General features: G+C 40.4%; 1 protein-coding gene across 13 annotated transcripts in view; it reads right to left on the bottom strand.

Moving 5' to 3' along the window:
• The window catches only part of SOX13 (SRY-box transcription factor 13), a 72,915-nt gene that overhangs the window by 3,436 nt on the left and 42,448 nt on the right, over window positions 1-27,031 (bottom strand). For 3 of the 13 annotated variants that reach the window (XM_070745424.1, XM_070745426.1, XM_070745425.1), the window contains 11 exons: window positions 26,639-26,744; window positions 25,306-25,392; window positions 23,700-23,872; window positions 22,438-22,506; window positions 20,966-21,080; window positions 17,049-17,131; window positions 16,813-16,963; window positions 14,894-15,003; window positions 12,864-12,984; window positions 12,425-12,568; window positions 629-845 (listed from right to left, as the gene is read on the bottom strand). In XM_070745424.1, the coding sequence (XP_070601525.1) occupies window positions 629-845; window positions 12,425-12,568; window positions 12,864-12,984; window positions 14,894-15,003; window positions 16,813-16,963; window positions 17,049-17,131; window positions 20,966-21,080; window positions 22,438-22,506; window positions 23,700-23,872; window positions 25,306-25,392; window positions 26,639-26,744 (1,376 nt within the window). The remainder of the gene's footprint in view (window positions 1-628; window positions 846-12,424; window positions 12,569-12,863; window positions 12,985-14,893; window positions 15,004-16,812; window positions 16,964-17,048; window positions 17,132-20,965; window positions 21,081-22,437; window positions 22,507-23,699; window positions 23,873-25,305; window positions 25,393-26,638; window positions 26,745-27,031) is intronic. The other 10 variants (XM_070745429.1, XM_070745435.1, XM_070745430.1 and 7 more) reach the window with 10 other exon arrangements.

Raw genomic sequence — 27,031 nt, 5'->3', positions numbered from 1 at the left:
AGAAAATACAATAATATATCATAAAATTTATGCCATCTTACATTCTGTTCCTCCCCCGCCCCTAGCTCCAGCTCTGCATTCATAACATTATTACTGCACTTCCCAGCAAATAAGCAAGACTAGAGAAGCGGTGATCTTTTACTACTGAACTAAACATTCCTAATTATTGGTCATGTAACTGAGGTTACTGGTAACTGCAGTTCGGTAGTATCTTGTGGGCCACCCTTACTCCTAAGAAAGAACAATGCACTGGTCATGCACAATACTGGTCTCCCTGAAATGAGATCAGATCAACTGTCTTCCAGGAACTTTTTACAAGCAAACATTCCTGTACCTTTCCTTCCTTCATCATCTAAGCTTTCAGGATTGCCCAATTTCACCTGAATGCTTTCAGTTGGCAAGGCTACAAGACACACAAAGACCATAAACTGGGTTAGCTCTTTGTAAGGTCAGGGCAAATAAGCTCAGGAAGATGCTGCATGTCTTAATTAATGCAGGCCTTTAATGATGAACCTGAACCTTGTTAAACTAGCACTGCCTTGCAAGGAAGTGAATTTCAGACGTAGGAACCTGCTGGCTCAGATAGCTGTGCTCAGGAGGAACAGAGAAAAGGGACAGGAAGCCTCACGCAATAAGGTAGCCCTGCCTGGCGTCCTGGCGCCGATTCCTCATCAGTGCCTTGTACTCGCCAACACGAAGCCGCTTCCCTTCCACAATGCAGGTGCGTTTTGGGCGGGGCTTGTACTTGTAATTGGGATACTTCTCTAGATGCTGGCGACTCAGCCGCGCTTGCTCTTCATAATAGGGCTGCTTCTCCTGATTGGACATGGATTTCCATCGGGATCCTACAAAAGACAGAAAGCAATGAAAGGGGATGATTTCATGTATCTTTTAAAATTCTTCCTCTACTGTATGGTCCTTCTCAGTCTACACCGGAACACTGCTTCCTAACAAATGGGCTTAGAAGAAAAAAGGAACAGGGGCATACAAAAGTCGGCCACTGTAGATTAAGATGAAAAATGCCACCTTGTCTATAATAATTCCCCTGGGTATCAGTACATGGTGGATCATATTCAATTTCAGATTATGAATATGAGGATGAATTTGGCCAATGAAACTGATCTGCGGGAACTGGTGGGACGATGGGACAAGGTAAGAGGATATATGGTCAGTAGAATTCGAGACCAAGCTATAAAGAATAAATTGGAATCACTTTATAATATGTAAATAGATATATTGCTCTTGAGTTAAAACGGCATATACAAAATATGCCCCCATTTTGGTGGAGGGGTATGAATGTTGTTGGGTGGCGGGCACATTGTTATATGTTATATTTTGGGTGTATGTTTCATTGTTATTGGTAACAATCAATAAAAATACTTTTTTAAAAATATAATAATTTCCTTGATATAGCCAATACAAAACAAATACGGCATCTTTAAAAACAGAGTTTGAGACATAAAACAGGGATGGGATAACCAGAAACCAAACAACAAAAGCAACAACTTCTCTTTCCTTGAACTGCAGTGAGCAGATGGCTAGAAACATTACCATGGCTTTCTAGGTTTTTAAAAGGTTGGAGAATTATTGTCCTTTTGTTTCTGAAATACATTCAGCCTACTTTGAGACGTACATTTTTTTTCTTTTGGTTTTGCTAATTTTTGTAATCAGAGGAGTCCTGAGGGTTGATGTTATATGCAACAGCTCAGTTTCAGCTCAGTTTCAGCCCTTTGAAACATATGAAGAGTTAATGTAAACTGCTTCTTTAACCAGATGCAGTTCTAAAGGTTATCACACAGCTTTGCATTTATCTTTTATTACCAATCAGGCAAGAGGAATTATTTCTACAGACTGTTTTATGTATAAGAACAAGGCTAGTACTGCAGAATATCTGGACGACCATATCACATAGGAACTAGGAGCTTTGGCTATGTTGCCTATTTAGAAATGTAAACTGAGTGTCAGGCCGAAGCCATAGTTTTGAGGTAGAGACTTTGGACTGCCACAAGTAGAATAGTGCTGTGGGAATTGGGGAGGGGTGGTTGCATGAGGGGGAAAGATACTAGCCACAATAAATTCCTTCCAGAAGATTGAAGGTCATCCTTTGTTCAGCATCAGCCAGACGTACAAGGAAGGACCGTGGATGTTGAGAGGAACCGGAGTGATCAATGTGATAAACTTGTGGGTGTGGGGATGAATGATGAATCTTAACCTGGGTGGAAAACTGTAGGGAAAGTTAGTATCAGGTTGACTACAGTTCGTAACTGTTCTGGTTGGCTCTGGCCCAGCTCCTGCCCCAAGGAATGTGGAGGTGGATGCAGGGGAAACATCAACATGTCATAGGCCTGTTTTAGGAAGTGTTAGACCCACGCATTCGCAGAATTATGCATAGAAGAGACCAATTGAAGAAATATTACGGGAGATAAGAGAGGCCACCTGTGTTTGGGTGGGGCTCCAGTAATTAGAGCTGCTGATATAAATAGCAGCGTGCTGGCTTGGCCATTGTGGAAGATTATCTGATGGTTGTTCTTCAGGACCGTGCCTTGCTGTTTCCGGACTTTGTTGATTTTTCACGACTTTGAAACCAAAGCAGAGCAAAGTGTGTGTGTTTCACTTTGTGGTAGAAGGAGGGCTGTGACGTTCCTTCACAGCTGCTAGCTAGGTACTTAAGGACTGATTAAGGGGATTGTACAGACTACCAGGTTGTTTTGGGACGAGTGCTCTTTGCAATACAAAAAGGGTAGTTTGTTTCTTTGGAATTTTTGTGATAAAGAACATTGTTTTTGAACTTTCAAGTGTGTGTGTGTCTGAAATTTGTACCTTTGAATTTTCGGGAGACTCATACCATACAGCCCGGCAGAACAGTAACCAACATAGTTCTATCAATAAATTGGAACTTGGAAAAAGGCCGGCAAGGTTTGGACTCTGATTTATTTCTCAGATGTTAATTGGGACACTGACACTGAGATATTAAGCAAGTCATACTATGTAGTTTTAATGGATGTTCTGGGTCTGGTGGATAAATGTAGCCCTCAGATTACAACTTCAATTGGGCCCAACATTTCTGTTGCTAAGCAAGATAGCTTTTAAGTACATTTTGCCATTTTTACGACCTTTCTTGCCATAGTTATTAGAATAATCATTGCAGTTGTTAAATTAGAAACACGGTTGTTAAATGAAGCTGGCTTCCCCACTGACTTTGCTTGTCAGAAGGTTACAAAAGGTGATCTTATTTATTTATTTATTTATTTATTTGATTATTTTTTTTATGCCGCCCTTCTCCTTAGACTCAGGGCGGCTTACAACATATTAGCAATAGCACTTTTTAACAGAGCTAGGCTATTGCCCCCACAATCCGGGTCCTCATTTTACCCACCTCGGAAGGATGGAAGGCTGAGTCAACCTTGAGCCGGTGATGAGATTTGAACCACTGACCTTCAGATCTACAAGTCAGCTTCAGTGGCCTGCAGTACAGCACTCCACCTGCTGCACCACCCATATGATCCCTGGACACTGCAACCATCATAAATACAGTACATGCCAGTTTCCAAGCATCTCAATTTTGATCACATGACCGCAAGGATGCTACAGTGGTCTTAAGTGTGAAAAACAGTCATACGTCATTCCCCTCCTCCCAATGCTGTTGCAACTTAAGATGGTCACTAAATGAATGACTGTAAATCGAGGACTACCTCAATTTTTAAAAAACTAGGCTGGGCAATCCTCAGTTTCAAAATGAAAATGTATCTCAAAACGAAATATCAATTCCCCCCCTCTTCTTTTTCTTCAGAAGGCAGAGTAGTTTTCTCACAAAGTGTAATTCATGGAAATTGAGGCAAGGATCACAGATGCCTCCAGATGTGTCCTGTTTATTTAGGAACAAAATTATTTTTTTAGATTTGTGAACCACTTCACTGTGAAGGTCTAGAATGGTGTGCAAAATTAAAAACCCAAAACAAACTAAGAATAATGCAGTAAAAAAATAAACTGTAAAGAGGAATGAAAGAGAATGGCACACATTTCCCTCTAGCCCAGTGTGTCTCAAAGTTGGTGACTTTAAGATGAGTGGATTGCAACTCCCAGAATTCCTCAGCCAGCATGAAGCATGATGTTGAAGCCCACACATCTTAAAAGTTGACAAGTTTTGAAAAACACGGCTCTAGATGCTTGACTACCAATGGCCTTCAAGAAACGCCAGATTCTAGCTATTCTCCATAAGACCCTAAGAGAGGGGGGGTTCTTACTTAGCCGCTATATTAACCTGTGTACATAATTATTGAATCAGCATTTAACTGTACATCAACATAAAGGCATCTTATTACTACATCATGTGGAAAAACTGTCATTTGCGAAGATGCACTATTGTCAACCGCAAGAGAATCCATTTATTTAATGAGACCATTCACATTTCTCAAATATTGTATTAACTGACTTGTGCCGATTTATATGACATCAGGTAAATGGAAAAGTAAGAGGCAGGGGAGAACAGCTCTTTTCCTTAGTCCTTCTCTCTTATAAATGGGAAGCTCTAAAACCATGGCCGCCCCCTATTGCTAACTAAAACTCTTCTGTCCTGCTGACCTTTTCTGCCACCTTCCTACAGGGCTCTTTGAATTCTTTCAAGCCCAAGGTATGAGGAACAGGTGGAACAGCTAAAATAGGCTGGCCTTCTGTGTGACAGGAATTCCCTGGGTTGTGTGACCTTTACTGTCATGCCCACCAGAGAGTTTGTGAAGAATTGAGGCTGGAGAGATGAGGAAGGTTTCACCCAAGCAATGTGGGGAACAAAGTCCAAGAAGTCTATAGTTGATGGAACGTGTGGGGGGAGGACCCTTAAACTAATTTTCTAGGTCAAAGAAAATCCTAGGATTTTGGATAAGAAAAGGGTAGGCATTAGCATTAACATATTTCAGAGTCAACATAATTCAAATAATACTGAGCTTATATAAAATAATCACAATTTAATGTGCTGCTCAAAAAAATAAAGGGAACACTCAAATAACACACCCTAGATCTGAATGAATGAAATATTCTCATTGAATGCTTTGTTCTGTACAAAGTTGAATGTGCACAACAGCATGTGAAATTGATTGTCAATCAGTGTTGCTTCCTAAGTGGACAGTTTGATTTCCCAGAAGTTTGATTTACTTGGAGTTATATTGTGTTGTTTAAGTGTTCCCTTTATTTATTTGAGCAGTTTATAAACTTTCAAAATAAAAAATTCAAGACAGGATTCAGCCATATGTATTTTTCTCTATGATGTCATTATTGTTTTCCCTTTGTACTTTCCTATTATATGCATTTATTTACATCCAGGTTTTTTTAAAAAAATTATTTATTAGATTTGTATGGCGCCCCTCTCCGGAGACTCAGAGCGGCTTACAACAACAAAACAAAGTTTGCTTTGTTTTTCTAAAGAACAAAACAAAACAAATAAACTCGGAAGCCAAACAACCTAAGTTCCCCTTTTTTTTTTTCACTTTTGGACATCATATCTAGAAAATGGAGGTGTCAAAAAGACAGAGTGGATCATATCAGTCTGCCAGGTGAAGGCAGCATTTCTGAATGTTCCCCTTGAAAAACAAAATCTTCCTTGCTAATTAAAATGAGAGAGGGGAGGGAGGAAACCCCCAATTAGCGACAAAGTTACAATGAATAAAAAGAGATACAGTGTTCCCTCGATTTTCGCGGGTTTGAACTTCGTGAATAGCCTATACCACGGTTTTTCAAAAAATATTAATTAAAAAATACTTCACAGGTTTTTTTCTATACCACGGTTTTTCCTGCCCGATGATGTCATACATCATCGCCAAACTAATAATATTTGCAAATAAATAACGAAAAAAATAATTATTGTTAATAAATAATTATGTTTATAAATATCAGGATCACTGTGTCTTATTCAATGGTGAGTATCAGTAATAATGGTGAGTAAATGGTTGTTAAGAGAATGGGAAATGGTAATTTAGGGGTTTAAAGTGTTAAGGGATACTGTCCATAGCCAAAAATGGTATATTTACTTCCGCATCTCTACTTCGCGGAAATTCGACTTTCGCGGGAGGTCTCGGAACGCATCCCCCGTGAAAATCGAGGGAACACTGTACTTGCAACCTGGATATGAGGTTCCTGAGCCCTCCTCCTTCCCCCCACCCCCTCACGGTCATGTAACTGCACTGGGGGGGTACTGAGCAACCCATTTCCAGCTGTTTGCAGTATCAAATGGTCACATGACCTTCCATGGAGGGTTTTGCGAGAAACTGGTATTTACTTCTGGTTTCTGGCAAAAAACATCAATTCCGAACACCGGCTTCACTTAAGGACCATGGCATTTGCTAATGATCACTACAAAAGAAAGTCAGTCACAGGATGACCTGCTTAATAACTGGCACCACTTAACGTCCAAAATTTTGAGCTCAATTTATTTCATTTATTATTTATTTATTATTTAGATTTGTATGCCGCCCCTCTCCGCAGACTCGGGGCGGCTCACAGTAACATACAACAATTCATAACAAATCCAAATAAATTTAAAATATTTAAAAAGAACCCCATTTTTCCTAACAAACACACACACAAACATACCATGCATAAATTGTACATGCCCGGGGGAGGTGTTTCAGTTCCCCCATGCCTGACGACAAAGGTGGGTTTTAAGGAGTTTACGGAAGGCAGGGAGAGTAGGGGCAGTTCTAATCTCTGGGGGGAGTTGGTTCCAGAGAGTCGGGGCCGCCACAGAGAAGGCTCTTCCCCTGGGGCCCGCCAACCGACATTGTTTAGTTGACAGGACCCGGAGAAGGCCCACTCTGTGGGACCTAACCGGTCGCTGGGATTCGTGCGGCAGAAGGCGGTCTCGGAGATATTCTGGTCCAGTGCCATGAAGGGCTTTAAAGGTCATAACCAACACTTTGAATTGTGACCGGAAATTGATCGGCAGCCAATGCAGACTGCGGAGTGATGGTGAAACATGGGCATACCTAGGTAAGCCCATGACCGCTCTCGCAGCTGCATTCTGCACGATCTGAAGTTTCCGAACACTTTTCAAAGGTAGCCCCATGTAGAGAGCATTACAGTAGTCGAACCTCGAGGTGATGAGGGCATGAGTGACTGTGAGCAATGAGTCCCGGTCCAGATAGGGCCGCAACTGGTGCACCAGGCGAACCTGGGCAAACGTCCCCCTCGCCACAGCTGAAAGATGGTTCTCTAATGTGAGCTGTGGATCGAGGAGGACGCCCAAGTTGCGGACCCTCTCCGAGGGGGTCAATGATTCCCCCCCCAGGGAAATGGACGGGCAGATGGGATTGTCCTTGGGAGGCAAAACCCACAGCCACTCCGTCTTATCCGGGTTGAGCTGTAAGCCAAATACCGGCTCAGTGCATTCTGTCATCTTATTTTGCTTTATCTTCTGAGTACAACAATGTTGTGTCCATTATATATTAGAAATACAAACACAAAACAAATTCATACATCCTCTAATTGTGCCTGAGAATCAGATAAAACCACCAAGACATTTGCTATTGAGACACAATTTCCTTCTGCTCAAAATACATTCCCCTAAAGAAACAAACGTATAAGCTTCTAATTGTGAATCCATCATTGTGGTTATTATAATACTTAAAACTTTTCAATGGTTTAAGCTGATGCGGTGCATAGGAAGCACCAGATCAGATCCCAATATTGTAGTATCTGAAAGTTTGTTTTTACCTCAATACCCAAGTTCTAATTAAGGGTGCAGGCTGTAACCCACAAACCACTACTGAAACATTACAAGTCCATTCCTAGTAGCATGGATATGTTCTTCAGAAACCGCACCAATCTCTCTAAATAACTAACCAGACTATGCTGACTCTCAGGGGACTACAGTTAAATATTAGCTCATGTGGTAAGAAGAGGAACTCTGAGTGATAAACTCCTACCACAAGGGAGAATTATTTTTATTTAGCTATGGCAGACTGTAAAGCTGTAATAACTATTAAATTATCATCTTCTATCCGTGTCAGACAAGGCAATCCAATAAATGAATGAATGAATGAATGAATGAATGAATGAATGAATGAATGAATGAATGAATGAATGAATAAATAAATAAATGAGAATATAAAAAAGCAAGGAGGTTGATATCACCCAGACTTTTTAAGGGGGTAATCAGCTCCACTGAATTTTTTTTTAAAAAAACCTTGCTTCTGAGCCCCTTGGAAAGTACCATACTTAAAGACTATGACTTATGTTCATTTCCTGCTGAAAACTGAGGAGCAGCATTGATAAATATTTTCAGTTGATGCGGTTAGATTAAATATGTTTTACTTTGTATTGTTTTAATCCATCATATTTTAAAAGAAATATTTGCCAAATCTTTGTTTTTAAATTTTGATTTAAAATTTAAATTTTATTTAAAATTAATCAATTAGAAGCAGCCATTCTGCAAAACACAATGTCAGGTCCTACATATTTTTTTCATCAGTATTCCAGGGCCTGATGAAAATTTAAAAAAGCAAAAACTAACTAGCTCAATGTAAGCATATTACTAAAAAAAAAGGCAAAATGAATTAGCTGGTAATGATTCTGGTGGTAATTTTGGGAAGTCACTTTTCTTTTGGTAAATCTGATATTAACTGTGTCCTCCATGACAAAAAATTGGGGGAGGGAGGAATCTCTAGTCTCACCATTTTCTGAGGTTTCCACTTTGCAACTTGCTCTCAAAATTCCAAATGTGTTCATTAGCCTGGTTTGGATTAATTTTGCAAAATTTACTTACCGAAATACTTTTCAAAGCATATTTTAATACAGAGTTCTGGTTTATTCTCAAATTCAATTTCTTCAGAGATTTGTGTTTATTACAATGGACATCTCTGATTATTATTCCCCTTGATCAAACTGATAGCATATTACTGTTTCATGAAACAGCAGTACATATACTAATATTACCTTGTGAGATAGGATTTGAATTCAATCTTCTGTTGGGAATATCATTTAGTAGAGCTTCTTTTATGCATGAACAAGGATGTATTCCCTTCTTTATTGATTATTCAACTATAAATATATAGATCATTTCTTGTCCAAAAGAGCTTACTGGCTTATTAGACTGCTCTGATCTGAGGATGTTGATATTGCCAATGATCAATAATTACCATAATAATCATTGCTCCCAGCCTTTGGAATGTCGTCCCCCCACCCAGGTGAGGTAGGTCCCCACTCTCCTGGTCTTTCAAAAATGGCTCTGCTGTTTCACTTGGGGTAATGGAAGAGCATGCAGCCATGGGGCTGGTAGTACCCCGAAGGCCCCCCTTCCGCCTTTTAATTACCTTTTATTTAAATTTTATATACAGCTTTTATGTTTTAATATTTTACTTGTATACTGCCTAGAGTCCCTCAATGAGGTAGATGGGCAGTGCTAAATTTGATCAATAATAGCAACAATAACAGTAGTGATTTCTGAAAACAGTTTATAAGTACCATGGTTGTAAAACCTGATACACTTCATTTGCTTGCAAAACATGATCATATATTTTGGAGCAAACACCGCAACATATTTGACAAGTTATTTAGTTGTTGCTATTGTTGCTGCTGTTTTGGACTGTATTTGTTAAGGTTGCTAAGAGGATAACTACCACCTTGCCAGATGTTGTGTGCATAGTAACTATAGGGCAATCAGTCATAAAGTAACTTGAATTGCTTTGGTGACTACAAAAAAGCCCTGCCTAGCCATACTTTATTACAGAATGTACATTACCAAATTGAAATTAATTGAAGTTTAGTTGAATGGATTAAATGCCAAGGGATATTTAATGTTATTTGTGAACAGGCCCATTTTGGCACATTCAACAAAGTTTGGTTTAGTATGATCTCTGAATTTATTCTTTTATTTAATCTCCATCTTCTTTGTGGCTTTAGATACATCTTGTGTCTTAATCACACAGGCCTATTTTGCAATGAATCATCCTTTCTTCCTAGTTATCATAAATTCTGAAGATAATTCTGAAGTTTAGGGAAAATTATGAGGCATGTTTGTAGATTCTATCAAATTTACACTTCCAGTTATGGCCAAGCCCTGTGGTAACAATAACCCATTGCAAAATTGTGTATTTCATAAGAACATAAGAAAAGCCATGCTGAATCAGGCCAAAGCCCATCAAGTCCAGCATTCTGTGTCACATAGTGGCCCACCAATTGTCCATGGGGATCTTGAGCAGAAAGAGAAGGCAAGACCCTCCCTTTCCCCTGACCCCCAACAAATGGTATTCAAGGGAATCCTGCCTGCCTCAACCAACATAGAGGCGAGACATGGATATCCGTTTCAATAACCACCAATACACTTGGCATCCATGAATCTGTCTAATCCTGCCTTGAAGCTATCAAGGCTGACAGCTGTCACGACCTCTTCTGGAAGTGAATTCCATAAACCAACGACCCTCTGGGTGAAGAAATATTTCCCTTGATTTGTCCTCACTTTCTTACCTATGAGCTTTAGGGAGTGTCCCCTTGTCCTAGTATTGTGTGATAGAGAAAATATTTTTTCTCTACCCACCTTTTCAGAACTCAGGCAAAATAGTAGACATAGTGATTATGGGAAAAACTATTCTCTATTTTTTAAAAATGTTGTAAATTCCAGGGGTTTCCTACACTAGCTCCTTGAACTGATATTAATAAAGAATTTCCTATTAGCCCAGACCAAAGAATCTAAGTTTAACATCCCATTTCTAGGCAGGAAGCTTTTCCCCCTTTTCCTCTAATGACTAACAAAAACTCTAACCAAGAAGATACAGAATAGTTTTTGCAGCTCATTCTCGTAGGGGGGGGGGGGGGGGGGGCATCTCTACTAAGTAAAGGAGCTCTGTTTAAATTGGGGCAAGCAATAAATTTAACTTTGTGACTAAGACCTTGTCTAGCTTGCTCTTTAGTCTGAGGTTCCTATAATTTAAAAAAAGGTCCACAACCACAACTATATAAATAGCACCCTGAGAAAAGGTTAGTCTTGGCTTTCTCTTTGATGTGAGCTTAATTTTTAAAAAACCTACATTCAACATCTGTTTTGCATGTGCAGGTATAACATCTAAGAATCAGGCTATCATGATTGATAAAGAAAGACTGCTTGGCAGGGGTGAAATTAGATTAGATTAGATTAGATTAGATTTATTGGATTTATATGCCGCCCGTCTCCGCAGACTCGGGGCGGCTCACAACAAAACAGTACATAGTAACAAATCTAATATTTAGCAATCTAAATTACAGTTTTAGGTTAAAAAGTCCAAAAAAGAAACCCCAATATATAAAAAAAACAAGCACAAAAACTACATGGGCAAGGGGGAGATGTTTCAATTCACCCATGTCTGACGGCAGAGGTGGGTTTTAAGGAGTTTACGAAAGGCAAGGAGGGTGGGGGCAATCCTAATCTCTGGGGGGAGCTGGTTCCAGAGGGTCGGAGCCACCACAGAGAAGGCTCTTCCCCTGGGTCCCACCAGACGACATTGTTTAGTCGACGGGACCCGGAGAACGCCAACTCTGTGGGACCTAACCGGTCGCTGGGATTTGTGCGGCAGAAGGCGGTCTTGCAGATATCCTGATCCGATGCCATGTAGGGCTTTATAGGTCATAACCAACACTTTGAATTGTGACCGGAAACTGATCGGCAACCAATGCAGACTGCGGAATGTTGGAGTAACATGGGCATACTTAGAGAAGCCCATGATTGCTCTCGCAGCTACATTCTGCACGATCTGAAGTTTCCAAACACTTTTCAAAGGTAGCCCCATGTAGAGAGCATTACAATAGTCGAGCCTCGAGGTGATGAGGGCGTGAGTGACTGTGGGCAGTGACTCCCGATCCAAATAGGGCCGCAACTTGTGCACCAGGCGAACCTGGGCAAACGCCCCCTCGCCACAGCTGAAAGATGTTTCTCTAATGTGAGCTGTGGATCGAGGAGGACACCCAAGTTGCAGATCCTCTCTGAGGGGGTCAATACTTCCCCCCCCCCAGGGTAATGGACGGACAGATGGAGTTGTCCTTGGGAGGCAAAACCCACAGCCACTCTTTCTTATCCGGGTTGAGTTTGAGTCTGTTGACACCCATCCAGCAGGTTCTGACAGGTTCTGGAGAACCGTTAATGGAAATTTTAAGTAGTTGGGAGAACTGGCAGTGGAAACTTTGAGTAGTTTGGAGAACTAGCAAAAACCACCTTTGGCTGGCGCCAGAGAGGGTTGGGAATAGGGATTTTGTAGTATCCTTCCCCTGCCATGCCCACCAAGCCACGCCCACAGAACTGGTAGTAAAAAAAATGAATTTCACCACTGGTGCTTGGTCCCACTACTAAAGCACACCACCCACTATTAAACTGTTCGAAATTGCAGGGAATTACAAGGGACATATGTTTTACAGAAATATTAAACACCACTACAAAAAAGAACCGACAGATACCAATTTACACATTTACCTAGAATTTTGCTGATGCTTGAATTGTGCATGTCTGGAAAAGCTTGCAAAATTTTACGTCTTTCATCCTTGGCCCACACCATAAAAGCATTCATGGGCCGCTTTATGTGGTTATTGTTCCTGGATTCAGGGAAATGTCGTGAACCTGTCAAGAAAGGTCCAAAGAACAGTTTATTAACTTGACCAAACTTGTGGAAGATTGTGAATTCTGGAAATTGCAAATGCGGTCATATATACTCGATTTGTCACATCTGCTGTATACAAAATCAGATTACTTATCAAATTTGGAGAAGTCATGATATTTTGGTACCATTTGAAAAAAAAACACAAATTGAGCAACTCAATTACAGTTTTCATTTATTAAAGGAAGCTTGCTTAGATTTTCTCTTCAAAATTCAACATTGGTGAAATTTGTGAGAAAAAGAAAAAAATGTCATTACCATCTCCTTCACATGTTAATAGAGACTCATCCAGTCTGTGAAGAGATGACTCGTCCATCTGTTCTTTTCCAGGTGAAGAATCCAAATTGCTATGATCCTGAAAATATAGGGTTTTCTGCATCTTATCAAGGTAAACAACATTAAAAGTTACTACACGTAGTGGTCCTTGAATTACAATAATTTGTTCGAAGTTATAATGGCACCTAAAAAGTGACTTATGACTGTTTTTACACCGAATGACCACTGCTGCATCCCCCTGGGGCCATGTGATCATATTATTATTATTATTATTATTATTATTATTATTATTATTATTATTATTATTATTATTATTTTGTTGTGTTGTTGTTGTTGCTGCTGCTATTCTTATTCTTATTCTTATTCTTGCAATTTCCTTTGTTATATATCAAAATTCCATATCCACGGCAGGGTACTGACTGGATACAATCTCTTTTAAATACAAATAATAAATCTTATACACACAATAGAATAACTATTATTCTCAAAATCTATTCACCATAATCTTCACAGATTAAACATTTTACATTATTTAATTAAACATTCTGATTTTGTCTATAATTTAGTTAATAATATCAATGCATTATAAACATAATATAACCATCACATTTGTAACCATTATCATTTAGGTCTATTATAATAACGTTTACTTATCCTCATTATTCAATATTCGTTATTTAATTACACATTTACTTCATTTTGTGTCCTTCTTAATTCTAAATTTCTAACTTTTGCTTCTATTTTCTCACTATTGATAGAATAATTCTAAAGTTAAAAACAATTCTGTTTCCTGTATTCTGTGATTACTTTTTGAGCAGTGCAAAGTCAAAAGGAAGCCAGATTTACTTTATACCTGTGTTGCCAACAACACCTGCATTGATACACTTAAGAACTATGGCGAGAAAAATCATAAAATGGGGCATACTCACTCAATAATATTGTTTCACCTGGTAATATTGGGCTAAATTGTGATAAGTTGAGAACTATTTGTACCAATTACATATATCTAGAAGCAATTAACCACCTTAAACCTATATTTTTAAAATAAATTTTGCTACGTTAAATTATCAAAAGAAAATGGCACATGATCTCCTAAAATAGGACCCTTATAGCCCAAATCTTCTGGACAAGGAACAATAAAAGAAAGGCAGGTAACATTGTCTGAACAAAAAGAAACTTGGAAACAAGGTATTTTATAATATTTTACTGTTTACAGGGAAAAAAAGTTTCAACAAGAAAAAGGAACAATTCGGCAAATATTCTGGATAGCTTTTGTAAATAATAACTTAAAACAAGGGTCTGACTAAAATGACTTTTGAATAGCTTTATGGAGAATTTAATAGAACAAGTATTTTAAGTATTTTAAGTTTAGACTTAAGTGGAATTCTCATGCATTAGTTTCCATTTTCACTTTCAGTGTATAATTATTGCCTGATCACTGAAAGCTCTTCCCTTAATCATTCCATTTATCAGGTAATAGTAAGAGCAAAAGAAAAGGCCTATCCTACAACTTTCATAGACCTCTGTAAAATAAAAGTCAATAGCAATTTCAAAAAAAAAACCTTAGCCCCATGATACTATTGTTTCTATCAGAAATGTTTTGGGGATTAAATCTTACAGAATATAGTCTTGCCATCTTACCAAATAATTTCTGGGGTTAATTATGTTCTACAATGGGTCAGGGATGTGTTGAATAAGAATTGGGAAGTTTATACATTTTATCCAATTATTACATTGTTTGAAATGCTAACCTAATATAAATCGTGTCCAATTAGCTCATTTTTTAGAAAACCCTGAACTGAATTTTTTGAAGGATCATTCATTACTATTCACATTGCAGACAATGACTCTTAAAAACCCAGATACCAGGGTTTTGGTTTTGTTTTTTTTTTTAAAATGATGAACCGCCTTCATTAGACTCTGATATGTTTCATTCTTCAAAATTCTAAATTTCATTCAAGGCTCTGTGTAAAAGAAGGTATTCTTTCCTTAAAATAATAAATATCACTTACCTTAATGTATGGATGACTTGGAGAACCATCTATAGCTCTGCTTTGGTTGTGCAGAAGTTGCTGAGCATCTTGTATTGCTTTAGTTATAGCATCTCCCTCTCCAAGGAACCCTGATATTTAAAAAAATACAACAGGTGATCAACTGATATTTAATATCTTCATGGTGATCACCAGTGCAAAGAAAACTACTAAAACAAAAAAAGTAACACTTGGGCTACCAAATCAAAGATGCAGAAATCCAGATACCCACTAGATGGCAGCAAAAGGCTACAGCTTGGGTGTCAAACTCACAGAGTCACATATTTCAGGATGTTTTTCCCATTCACAGAACTAGGGTGGGCGTGGCCTGCATGTGACCCATCTGGCCCATGGGCCATACCAGTTTGCCAACTCTGGGCTACAGGAAATCCTGAGTTTGCTGCCATCACCCAGAATTTTATAGCCTGGTTACAATAGCTCTATTCTGTATTTACCATAAGCATGCCTTGACTCCAGCAATTTTTTTCCCTCTATACAGCTTCAAGCTAATTTTATTTTAGAATCAGTAACTACTTTTTTTCCTCATCAGAAAAAGAAATATTTATGATGCAATCCTGATTCCTAGGACAATGATACAGGAGTCCTATGTGAACTTCCACGTACATTACTGGCATGTAAAATCTACAAGGTGGTTTTTCCTGAATGTCAGAGGTGATGTAGACTACTGTGGATTTGTACTGTGTTTTGTTGTTGTGAGCCACTCCGAGTATTCGGAGAGGGGCGGCATACAAATCTAAATAATAATAATAATAATAATAATAATAATAATAATAATAATAATAATAATAATAATAATAATACTGTGGCTACTGGCAGTTGTCCATTGTTAGAAGATAGAAAGAAAAATAATTAAAGCCCTGAAACTTTTGTAATTGATTGCACTCCATCTGGAGACGACATGGGATTTTCAACACAAAAAATACTTCAGTTCTAATTAACAAAAACCTGGAGGGCTCAAGAATTATGACTTTCTTTCTTCCGCATGACTAAAATTGCTGTGCTTGTTATCTTGTGCCTTCAGCTATCATGTAACAGCATACACATCTCCAACAACAAAAAATATACAACATCTCTACTGCACCACATTAAACTTCAGACTAGATTTATACTTCAAAAATGCAATAAATGTATGCTCTAATTTAGATTGATTAGTGTATTCTAACTATCTGCTAACTTCATATTAACTCTAGGAGCCTTCATAAATTGCATATATTTCAAAATCCTGGATATCCCAAAAGATATTGGGTATATATTGATTTGGATATATGAGTACCCCTGCAACATGAAAGATCCTTGGTTGATCTACATCAAATTTGTCTTTCCTGATTTGTAGAAATTCTCCAGGTTTTCCCAGACATATTTGGAGGTGTTGAGGTCTAAATATTTTTGATGTGCAGTATATGCTTCTTCCTCTGAACTGGCTTCTCCCTACAGCACTGGTGATTCTACAAGATAAAATCCTCAAAGGAATCTTGAGGAAAGCCATGTTCATCCCTTTCTGAATCTAAGGATGTCAGGAATTCTTCCCCAAAGAAAAGAGTGTAAGCCAATAAAGCACAGGTATTTCAAAATAAGGGGGTCATTGGTTTATGGAATTCACTTCCAGAAGAGGTCGTGATAACTGTCAGCCTTGATAGCTTCAAGGCAGAATTAGACAGATTCATGGATGCCAAGTGTATCCGTGGTTATTGAAACCGATGTCCATGTGCCGCCTCTATGTTGGTTGAGGGAGTCAGGACTCCCTTGCTCAAGATCCCCATGGACAATTGGTGGGCCACTGTTCAGCATGGCTCTTCTTATGTTCTTAAAATAAGTTTGCAACAAGAAGTAAATCAAATGTCCATTTCTTTTTCAGCTTTAAATCAGAAGAAAAGACCTACCTAAAGGAAGGCTGGGAGGGCTGGTCTGCAACTCTCGAGAAACACCACTGAGGGACTGACTGCTACTACTTTTTAAATTAGGTGTGCTGGAGGCATTGGGGAGTTCAGAGCCTTTAGACTTTGCTGTTAAGTTCAGTGGCTGTGAAGATTCCTGAAAACAAAATAGAGAAGAAAGATAGAAACACTTTTCTACACGATTTGGGGACCTAAGGAAAGAGACAATGAAGAGGTTTTACCTGGATCTGTAGGTGGCCTGAGCTTGCAGGTCTCTTCAGTGCTGAAGGAGGGGGGCTATGAAGCAACTGCATAGGATATTCCACTGTAGATTGTAAAGAAATAGAAGAATTGGAGATTGTGTACAATGTTAAACATGAACTGAGATCCTTATTATGTCAACAGCGAATCAAGAGGGAGTCTGCGGTAAGTACAGCGAAACATAACGTGGAATAAAGTTAAAGGGGCCAAATTTCTGCATCTATCCCCAAACATGTAAAAACATGTCCCTTTTGTACCTTACAGCAGAGGTCCCCAACCTTTTTTGCACCAGGGACCGGCTTTAAGCTAGACCAATTTTCCACGGCCCGGTGGGGGGGGGGGGGGCTTAGGTCATATGGGGGTGGGGTTATGGAGGGGTGGAGCTTAGTGACGCAGCCCTCCACACTTCTCCACAGGGCGGGGAGAATCAGGAGGCTCCTTTGGCGGCTGGGGGCTGCCTGGCTTTGTGATTTTGGCTGGGGGGGGGGAGTTAGGAAGGTCCTACTTCTCCACCCCCCAGCCAAAAATTCAAAGCCTATCTGCTGGATACGGGCGATGAGTGGGACAGAGCGGCGCGGAAGCCTCTTGCAGCAGCTGCTACAGCCACCGGCTTCCGCGCCGCTCGTCCTACCCATCGCCCGTATCCAGCAGAAGCTGCTGCCTGAGTGCTCTTGGCCGGCGGGATTCAAAGTGCTGGGGTGGGGGGTGTCCCGACAGCCCCCCCACCCCAGTGCTTCGCCTCCCGCTGGGACACCCCCCACCCCAGCACTTTGAATCCCACCGGCCAAGAGCACTCGGGCAGCAGCTTCTGCTGGATACGGGCAATGGGTGAGACGAGCGGCGCGGAAGCCTCTTCGGCGCCGCTCGTCCCGCTCATTGTCTGTGTCTGGCAGAAGCTGCTGCCCGAGTGCTCTTGGCCAGCGGGATTCAAAGTGCTGGGGTGGGGGGTGTCCCAGCGGGAGGCGAAGCATTGGGGTGGGGGGGCTGTCAGGACACCCCCCACCCCAGCACTTTGAATCCCGCCGGCCAAGAGCACTCGGGCAGCAGCTTCTGCCAGACATGGGGAATGAGCGGGACGAGCGGCGCCGAAGCCGGTGGCTATGGCAGCTGCTGCAAGAGGCTTCCGCGCCGCTCTGTCCCACAAATCGCCCGTATCCAGCAGATAGGCTTTGAGTTTTTGGCTGGGGGGGGGGGAGAAGTAGGACCTTCCTAAGTCCCCCCCCAGCCAAAAACTCAAAGCCTATCTGCTGGATACGGGCGATGAGTGGGACAGAGCGGCGCGGAAGCCTCTTGCAGCAGCTGCCACAGCCACCGGCTTCGGCACCGCTCGTCCCGCTCATCGCCCGTATCCAGCAGATAAGCTTTGAGTTTTTGGCTGGGGGGGGGGAGAAGTAGGACCTTCCTAACTCCCCCCCAGCCAAAATCACAAAGCCAGGCAGCCCCCAGCTGCCAAAGGAGCCTCCTGATTCTCCCCGCCCTGCCCGACGCCCCACCCTGTCCTGCATAATGTCCTCTGCTGGGAGGGCAGCGGCACCGCGGACCGGCTGGAAAACCCCAACGGCCCGGTCCCGGTCCACGGACCGGCGGTTGGGGACCTCTGCCTTACAGCAACAGGTTTGGGAGCACCAGTCATCAATGTAATAAAGTAGTGAAGTATTTGCTATGGATCCAGACTATTAGAAGGGATTTAATTTAGTGATAGCTGACTTTTTAATGCTAGATTAAATGGGATCTAAACAGAACTACTAAAGTAAGACCAGGTATAACCAAGTATAACTCAGCTTTGTTACAGTTATACTGTATCTTATGGTGAAACACAGTACAAAACAGTACAATAATATTATATGTCCTATGGCCGTGATGGCGAACCTTTGGCACACATGCCACAGGGGGCACACGGAGCCATATCTGAGGGCACTCGAGGCATTACCCTATGCCAGCTCTAGCATGCATGCATGCACTGGCCAGCTTAATTTTGGCCTTCTTTTTTGGCCTTTTTTGGTCAAAATGGCAAAAAAAGGCCCAATGGGCCTACTGGAAGTCTGGAGGTTTTAGTGAGGCCTGTGCACATGCTGAAGGGCAGCTCGGGGCCAGGGGGTTACGCATGCACGGGAGGACAGTGCAGGGGTTGTGCACATGCGCAGAGGGGAGGGCATTGCATCATAGATGTGGGCACATGCATGCACACAATCACAAGTACGTGCACCCTTTTAGCACCTGAGCCAAAAAAGATTCTTCATTACTGTCATATGGTACGGTAGGTGAGAGCAAGTTTGATGCAGTGGTTAAGATATCAGGCTAGAAAACTGGGAAGTTGTGAGTTCTAATCTGCCTTAAGCCTAAAGTCAGCTGCTTGACCTTGGACTAGTCACTTTCTCGCAACCCTAGGAAGAAGGCAATGATGATCCATTTCTGAAAAGCCTTGCCAAGAAAAACTGCTAGATTTGTCCAGGCAGTTTTCTGAGAATTGGACACAACTGAATAATGGGCAAAAAGGAAAAATAACAGGACGGTATCAAAAGTCATTACTGTACATTATTTCAAGTTATAATAACAAAATAGAAATATTATTTTATATTGATTTTAACAAATACTAATGAAAGGGAAGACCACTGATTTCTGTCCATCACCCTTCAATCTAGGTGGAGCTCTATTGTTGTATAATAACACACAACTTCTTATACTTAATTGAACGAGGCCAGGATTATATTGAGTTTCTTTTTCATGGCCTGTTTCCTCTCAGTATAAAGTTACTACATGTTTAATGGTGTGTGCATTTCTTCTTCAACATGATCTCCATACTGCTGTATTTCTACTCGGCCAATGAGAATTGTGCTATTGCCACAGCTTATGTCAAAAGAATCCGAAGCACTTGAACCATAGTGTTACAGATGCTCCTATAGAAGGAGCAGTAGAGAAAAGAAAAAGCCAATGTTTCTTTTATGCCTGCTACACAGTGGCAAAGTATTTTTCACTGAACAGAGTATTCTTCTATTTACCCTTGAGAACCGCTGAATGGGTGATGTTAAAACCTGCATGGTTGAACATTTGGCAATACTTTAAGAGACTAAGCTGTTTGAAACAATCATGCTGGTTCTGTATTACGTAACCAAACTCCAGCTATTACATTTGAAGATTGTCTACCTTGATTTTCCTATACAGTGTTCCCTCAATTTTCGCAGGGGATGCGTTCCAAGACTGCCCGCAAAAGTCAAATTTCCGCGAAGTAGAGATGCAGAAGTAAATACAGTATTTTTGGCTATGAACAGTATCACAAGCCTTCCCTTAACACTTTAAACCCCTAAATTGCAATTTCCCATTCCCTTAGCAACCATTTAGATTATTACTCACCATGTTTATTTATTAAAGTTTATTAAAAAAATATTTATTAAAGGCGGAGAAAAGTTTGGTGATGACATATGATGTCATCAGGCGGGGAAAACCGTGGTATAGGGAAAAAACCCGCAAAGTATTTTTTAATTAATATTTTTGAAAAACCGTGGTATAGACTCTTCGCGAAGTTCGAACCCGCGAAAATCGAGGGAACTCTGTAAATCCATGTTAATAAATCGTAGATGAAAAGCCAATTTTGCAGTATTTTTCACTCTACCTTTCATTTCCGAGACACATAGAAAGGCCCTATCAATGTTTAAAGGTAAAGTTTGTGACGGGGTGATGAATCAGTTTTAACCACAGTATTCTGACTCCATTTCTATTGACTGGGACATTAGAGTATTGATTCAACATAGATTCATGTAGCCTCACAGTTTTCAATGGCTGCAACTAATAGAGGATGCCCACTCTTCCCATTCAAAGTCCACTGTATAAAAGCCTTTGGAAATACATACAGCATCATGTTAATCAGAATTCCACTTTTTTTTTTTTTGCCTTTTCATACCTGGCTTACATGGAATTGGCTGGATAGGAAGTGCCATCTGAGAATCTGATGTGACAGGAAGAGGGTGGTGGTTGGGAGGAAAGGCTGGAATCATGACATAGGGCATGTTGACCTGCTGAAAAGAGTAAGGGAAGTGGTGGACACAGAAACAAATATAGGGCATATGAAACTGTAACAATGCTATTGTCCAAACAGCCATTTTTCATATCCACTACAGCAGAGGTCTTCAAATTTGACAACTTTAAGACTTGTGGGACAACTTTAGGAATTCTGGGAGTTGAAGTCCACAAGTCTTGAAGTTGTCAGGTTTGGGGACCCCTGCACTAGAGGCAGTAACAGAGAGATGTATATTACTTTCTCACTTCATACCCATATTGCAATATCAAATGTTAGGTACTTAAATACCTAAATACCCAGACAACATATTTAAGGAAGTGCAAAACTTGTATTATTCATACTGCAGGGGAAGGAAAACTGAAATTTCTCATCAACTTGAAAAACATTCTTAGTACTGTATTTTTCGGAGTATAAGATACACCTTTTTCCTCCCTAAAAGAGGCTGAAAATTTGGGTGCGTCTTATACTCTGAATGTAGCTTCCCCCCCCCCCCCCCGAAGCTTTTTTTTCAGCCCTAACTAGGTGCTGACGATCTTCCCAGATCTTACCTTGCGGGCTCTTTCATTATTACTCTCTGTGAAAAACGTTTTCCAAGCTCTAAGTGCAGGGTTTTTTTCATTGCTCTAACTTGCTCCAAATAAGTATCTTTCCAGCTCTAACCAGGTGCTAACGATGTTCCAGCTCTTACCCGCTTGCAAGCTCTTTCATTGTTACTCTCTGCGAAGAATATTTTCCAAACCCTGTCTTTGCAGGGTTTTTTGTTTCATTTTCTGAATGTTTCTTTCCAGCTCTAACCAGGTGCTAATGATGTTCCCAGCTCTTACCGGCTTACAAGCTCTTTCATTGTTACTCTCTCCAAATAAGGTTTCTTTAAAAGCCCTAACTAGGGGATAAAATAATGTGCTGAAGCTGACCAGACTAAGAATGCTAGCCAGATGAATATCTGGTAAGAAGATTTCCCCCTCTATTTTCCTCCCCAAAAACTAAGGTGCGTCTTATACTCCAAAATACATTTGAAGGAGGACAGGATTGATCATTTACTCCCATATCAAGGTTTCAAGTCCAATCATATTTTGTCTGATGTAAATCCCAATGATTTCACCAGCATATGTTTCACAGTAAGACACTGTGGACCTCAACGTCTTCCATTTTGAAAATCTGCATTTAATTCATCATTATCAAGATAGCAATTGCTTCTTTGTTAATTGATGTACATCAAAGGGGAAAACAATCAGCATGTGGCACTATTACCCTTGTTTGGGCACTAAATCTTTTGTCTTCCAATTTTTAGGTGAATGCCTTCAATTAAGCCATGCTACAGTCCTATTCCCTAAGAGAAATGAATAACATTGTACCTGGATCTGTTGCTGCAGCAAGTTGATCTTGTGTTGTTGCTGGATAAGTTGTTGTTGTTGCTTGGCAATCTACAAGTAGGAAAGATAAGGTGGAACCAAGATCCATACTGATTGCACTACATACCTCAAGGCCACTTGGGCACTTCTATAAACTAAAGGGAAGGCCACAATCCATGTGGCAAGAACAAGAACAGCTCATGTAAGCAGAATCTGAATGCATGGGTGCCAGTAATAACAAGTGATGTTTGGTGAAGGGATACCCTGTTTCCCATTTAGATTTCTCATCTATTTCTCCGTCATTTTTACACAGAATTCCGGTGATGAAATTACCATAGTGAATAGCTGTAAGAAGGTGAATAAGCACATATTTGACCTATTAGTACCTAAATATACAAGCTACTGGAGTGCAGTGAAATAAAACATTGTGCAGATTGCATCACAATTTGGCTTGAAAATATCAGCAGTGTATAAATTTAAAGGAAGTTTGATGTCTCAGGCAGCATCCTAATCTTAACCTCATCCAAAACCGTAAGCTTTGTGGATTTATCTAAAATTAGGGTTTGCTTTCATCTGTTAAGAGAAGTTGTAATTGGAGCAATAGCCTTATCTATTCCCCTCACTGTTATTTCTGCCCAGTAAGACAACAAAATATTTCACTAGCATTAAAAACCTGTTCAATTTACTGCATATCCCTGCAGTTTTCATTCTAAATATGCATATTTAGGATTTTATAATATCCTATTTATGTAGACTCTACATAAATGTAGAGTAATTTTTATGTCATCTTTTGCAGCAAGAGGCTACACTTTATTTAATGGGGGTGGGAGTGGGGAGTGGCCTTCAAGAGCTACAGAGAAGGTGGGACAATAGTTTTCAGCCCTTGATTTTTTTTTAGTGTTGTGGGATGGGAAATTGAGTAAAGCAGGAATATTAAGCTAGAATATTAAACTGTTTCACATTATGAAAAAATCATGTCATAAAATTATGATTTGCTACTAAAAATGGGCAATATTATCTGACAAGATTCTACGGTCCACAAAAGTGGCCACAGGTTAACCATCCCTAATATAAATATTTGTTCTATTTCTAAAATATTTGTCTTTTCAAGCTGATTTGAGTTAGATACAGACCTATTAACTTATTTAGCTCTACTATATTCTATATAATTTGAAATTCCAGTGCCAAACAGGAAACCTTCTAAAGACAAATTTCAAAGGCTAAAAAGGATAAATATAGCCACAAAGTAGTGTTTTATTACCTACCTGTTCTTGCTGTTGTCTGGCCAGCTCCATCTGTTGTTGCTGCTTCTCAAACAACATAGCAGCCATATTCTTCTGCTCTGAATGGGCTGTCAGCAGCTGGTCCCTCAGGATGGACAGCTGGTTAATCATGACCAGCAGCTGTAATTCTTTCTCTGCCAAGCTTTCTTGGGTTCCTGGATCAAGCAAAAGAAACAGAGAAGAGATGAATAGGGAGGGAGGGAAATGAACATTGGCTTACCTGAACGCTTGTTCTATATTCACTGAGGGAGAGTCCAAGCATGGGTTATATTTTCATCTAATAGGTCAGGAACTGACTTGCAATTTCTTTCTGTGGCTGAGGCTCTAGTTTGTTCAACAAAGATCCAGATCTGGAGATGATGCAGTCCAACTGATAAATCGACCACTTCTGGACCCTGGATCATATCAGAACCAGGGTGGTTTTGGGACTTTCCCGCAGCACAATAGAATGAATGTTCAGGTAAGCCAATGTTCATTCTCCCGTGAGCTGCTTGGAGAATATACCCAAGCTAAATCAAAGTAGGGCGGGAAACAGATTGGTCCAGGGTTCCCTTGGCTGGTAGAACCCATTACAACACTCATCTCCCAAACACCGCCTCTGCACAAATGGCGAAGGCGAACACCACGTGACTGCTCTACAAATCTCAAGGATGGCCTGTGCATTCCTGGTCAAGTACACACAGTGATGTGGCGAGGTGGTAGTCTGGACTGACGCTCATAGACCACCACAATTCAGGTCTTCAACCAATGATCAATGGTAGATGGTGATACTTTCTTGCCCATTGTCCTGGGTTGAAAAGAGACAAAGAACGGCTCCAAGGATCTGAATCATTCTGTCTGCTTCACATATTTGAGCAAAGCCCGGCAAACGTTCAACAAATGCCAGTGTCTCTCACTCAGATGCCTAGGATGCAGACAGAAGTCCAGCAGGATAATTACTTGAGTCCTGTGGAATTAGGTATTGACCTTTGGTACAAACTTGGGGTCTAATTGAAGGACCATCCTGTCAGCAAGAAAAATACATAGGTCCTAGCACACCGATAGGGCAGCAAGCTCTGAAATCCTGAGCGCTGAGGTTACTGCAACTAAGAATGCAACTTTGAAAGTCAGCAGTCTAATACTAGCACCACGGAGAAGCTCAAACGGAGATGTTGTGAGGCTTGAAGTACAACTGACAGGTCCCAGGTCGGGTACCTGTGGACAGGGGCACGATCTAAATTGTAAACTCCTTTCAAAAAACTATGCTCTCTTGGGTGATGCGAGAGAGGGGTGGCACCCTCTCCCTGAATGACAGCAGCTAAGGCAGAAACCACTTCTTGTATTGAATTATTTTTTATCCTTTAAAACAGCTGGCTGAGGAATTCTGGGAGTTGAATTCAACAAGTGTTAAAGCTGCCAAGGTTGGAGACCCCTGCTTTAAAATAAACCAAAATTCTCTGAATTCTGATGGTATGAATTGAAAAATGTCTTGGCTTTGAATTTAGGTTAAATAAAGTTTTAAAAAAGAAGGGTTTTAAATTCTAATTGGGTTAATTTTCTCTGTCCTGGGCATTAATACATTCACAATTGAGCTAAACCCCTTACTCACCTTTTACCTCTTTGGATTCCATAGGATTTTTCCCCAGAAGTCTCTCTTTCCATTCACTGGACAGTAACTTCTCAATGGTCGGCATCACTGTTGCAAGAATATATGACAACCCCAATCAGTAGGTTTGGAATTGAGAAAAATAATAGTTTTTTAATATCATAATGCATAATAATAGAAATGAAGAACTAGGTTGGCTTGTGGTGGATAATACTATAAGGACAGACCAAGATAATCAAGGAAATTTGTGGCTTTAATTAAAAGCATCTGATTAATGGAATTAAGCATCTGAATATAAAAACTGGGGCAGAACATACATTCCCCTGACTCCTGTAAATCTAGTGTTATTTAATTTATAACAATATATATAGTTACGTCTAATCTAACGGGATTGAACAAACATAATCATTGAAAAAATATTACACATTTTTCAAGGTAGTTGTCTGCCTAATGTGACCCTATACATCCTATTTGTACAATGTTGCTTAATTTTGCAATAATAGGATTTTAACATGGGCCAGTGTTGCAATAGGTTTTAAATTTTTCAAATATCACTGCTCACCATGAAGTCTTTATAGCCTCACCTATAGAAGAAATGCAAAAAACTGTACTGACCCCAAATGTGTGTACTTGCCTGCATTAGGTTAAAGCAAAAAAACAACAACAACCCACCCCTCCTTTTAAATTAACAGCTGACAGTATAAAGATCTGGCAAAAGACACTGAAGAAATGCTGAAGAAATTTGCATTCCCATCCTGAGATCATTCACACAAAACATGTAGTGGTGGGATGGGGTGAAGTGGGGGAGAAAAGACTCCATGAGAAAGGAGAAGATGAACTGTGTCCAGTTTTAATAGTTTTCTTCAGCACCAGGAGCAGACCTTTTGAATCTCAGTAGGACTTAATTGACTATTCAAGATCAAGCCACCCCCAACATACTTTGCATTATAACAGGAATTGCTCACAACAATATATTCTTCTTGGGAATGTCTCCCAGCTCCCCCTCTCTTAGTATGAGGATTGCAACTAAATTCAGAGGGAATAGGGAAGCCCATGATTGTTGCCAGATGATGTCACTGCCTTTATAAATAAAAAAAGGACATTTCATTCTCACCCCTACCACCAGCCCAGCTCCACAACACTGCGAGAGTCTGAATATCATGGGCCCCGTGATACCAAATCAAGTCCTCTAGTACACAATTATACACAATTATGTCTCTTCCCAGCAGGTCAAAGAGGAAAAGCCCCACAGAAAACAATCTGTAAATAAATGTGTACGGTTCTTGGTTTGGATGTGGGCGGGAGAAATATGATGTTTGTAGAATGTCCTTCCTACCTTCTCTTAGATTTTTATTGAAATCCAATTTTTCCTGGTGGCTAACTGCAGGCTCGAGCACAGCGTTCCTGGAATCTAATGCCTTGTCCACTGGAGGTACAGATTCCTGAAAGATAGTGAGCCACTGTCAATCACCAGCACCCTGCAGGAAATTAAAAAGGGAAGGATAACAGATATGCTTATCTCCACAGTCGTACTTTCAAGCAGGGTTTGTCCAAACAACCTCTAGAGAGGAGCGAAGGAGTTGTAGACCTGGTTGGTGACTTAGAGAGTTGATTTAACAGTTGGGGAGATCATTGAGGTTTCTCTCTCTCTTTCTCTCTCTCTCTCTCTCACACACACACACCCAGACACACACACCCTTTTCTCCCCAAAGTGCTTTACTTCCCTAAG

Source organism: Erythrolamprus reginae, chromosome 3, assembly GCF_031021105.1.
Source record: "Erythrolamprus reginae isolate rEryReg1 chromosome 3, rEryReg1.hap1, whole genome shotgun sequence".
NCBI classification, from domain to species: Eukaryota; Metazoa; Chordata; class Lepidosauria; order Squamata; family Dipsadidae; genus Erythrolamprus; species Erythrolamprus reginae.
This window is presented reverse-complemented; position numbering and strand designations above follow the sequence as displayed.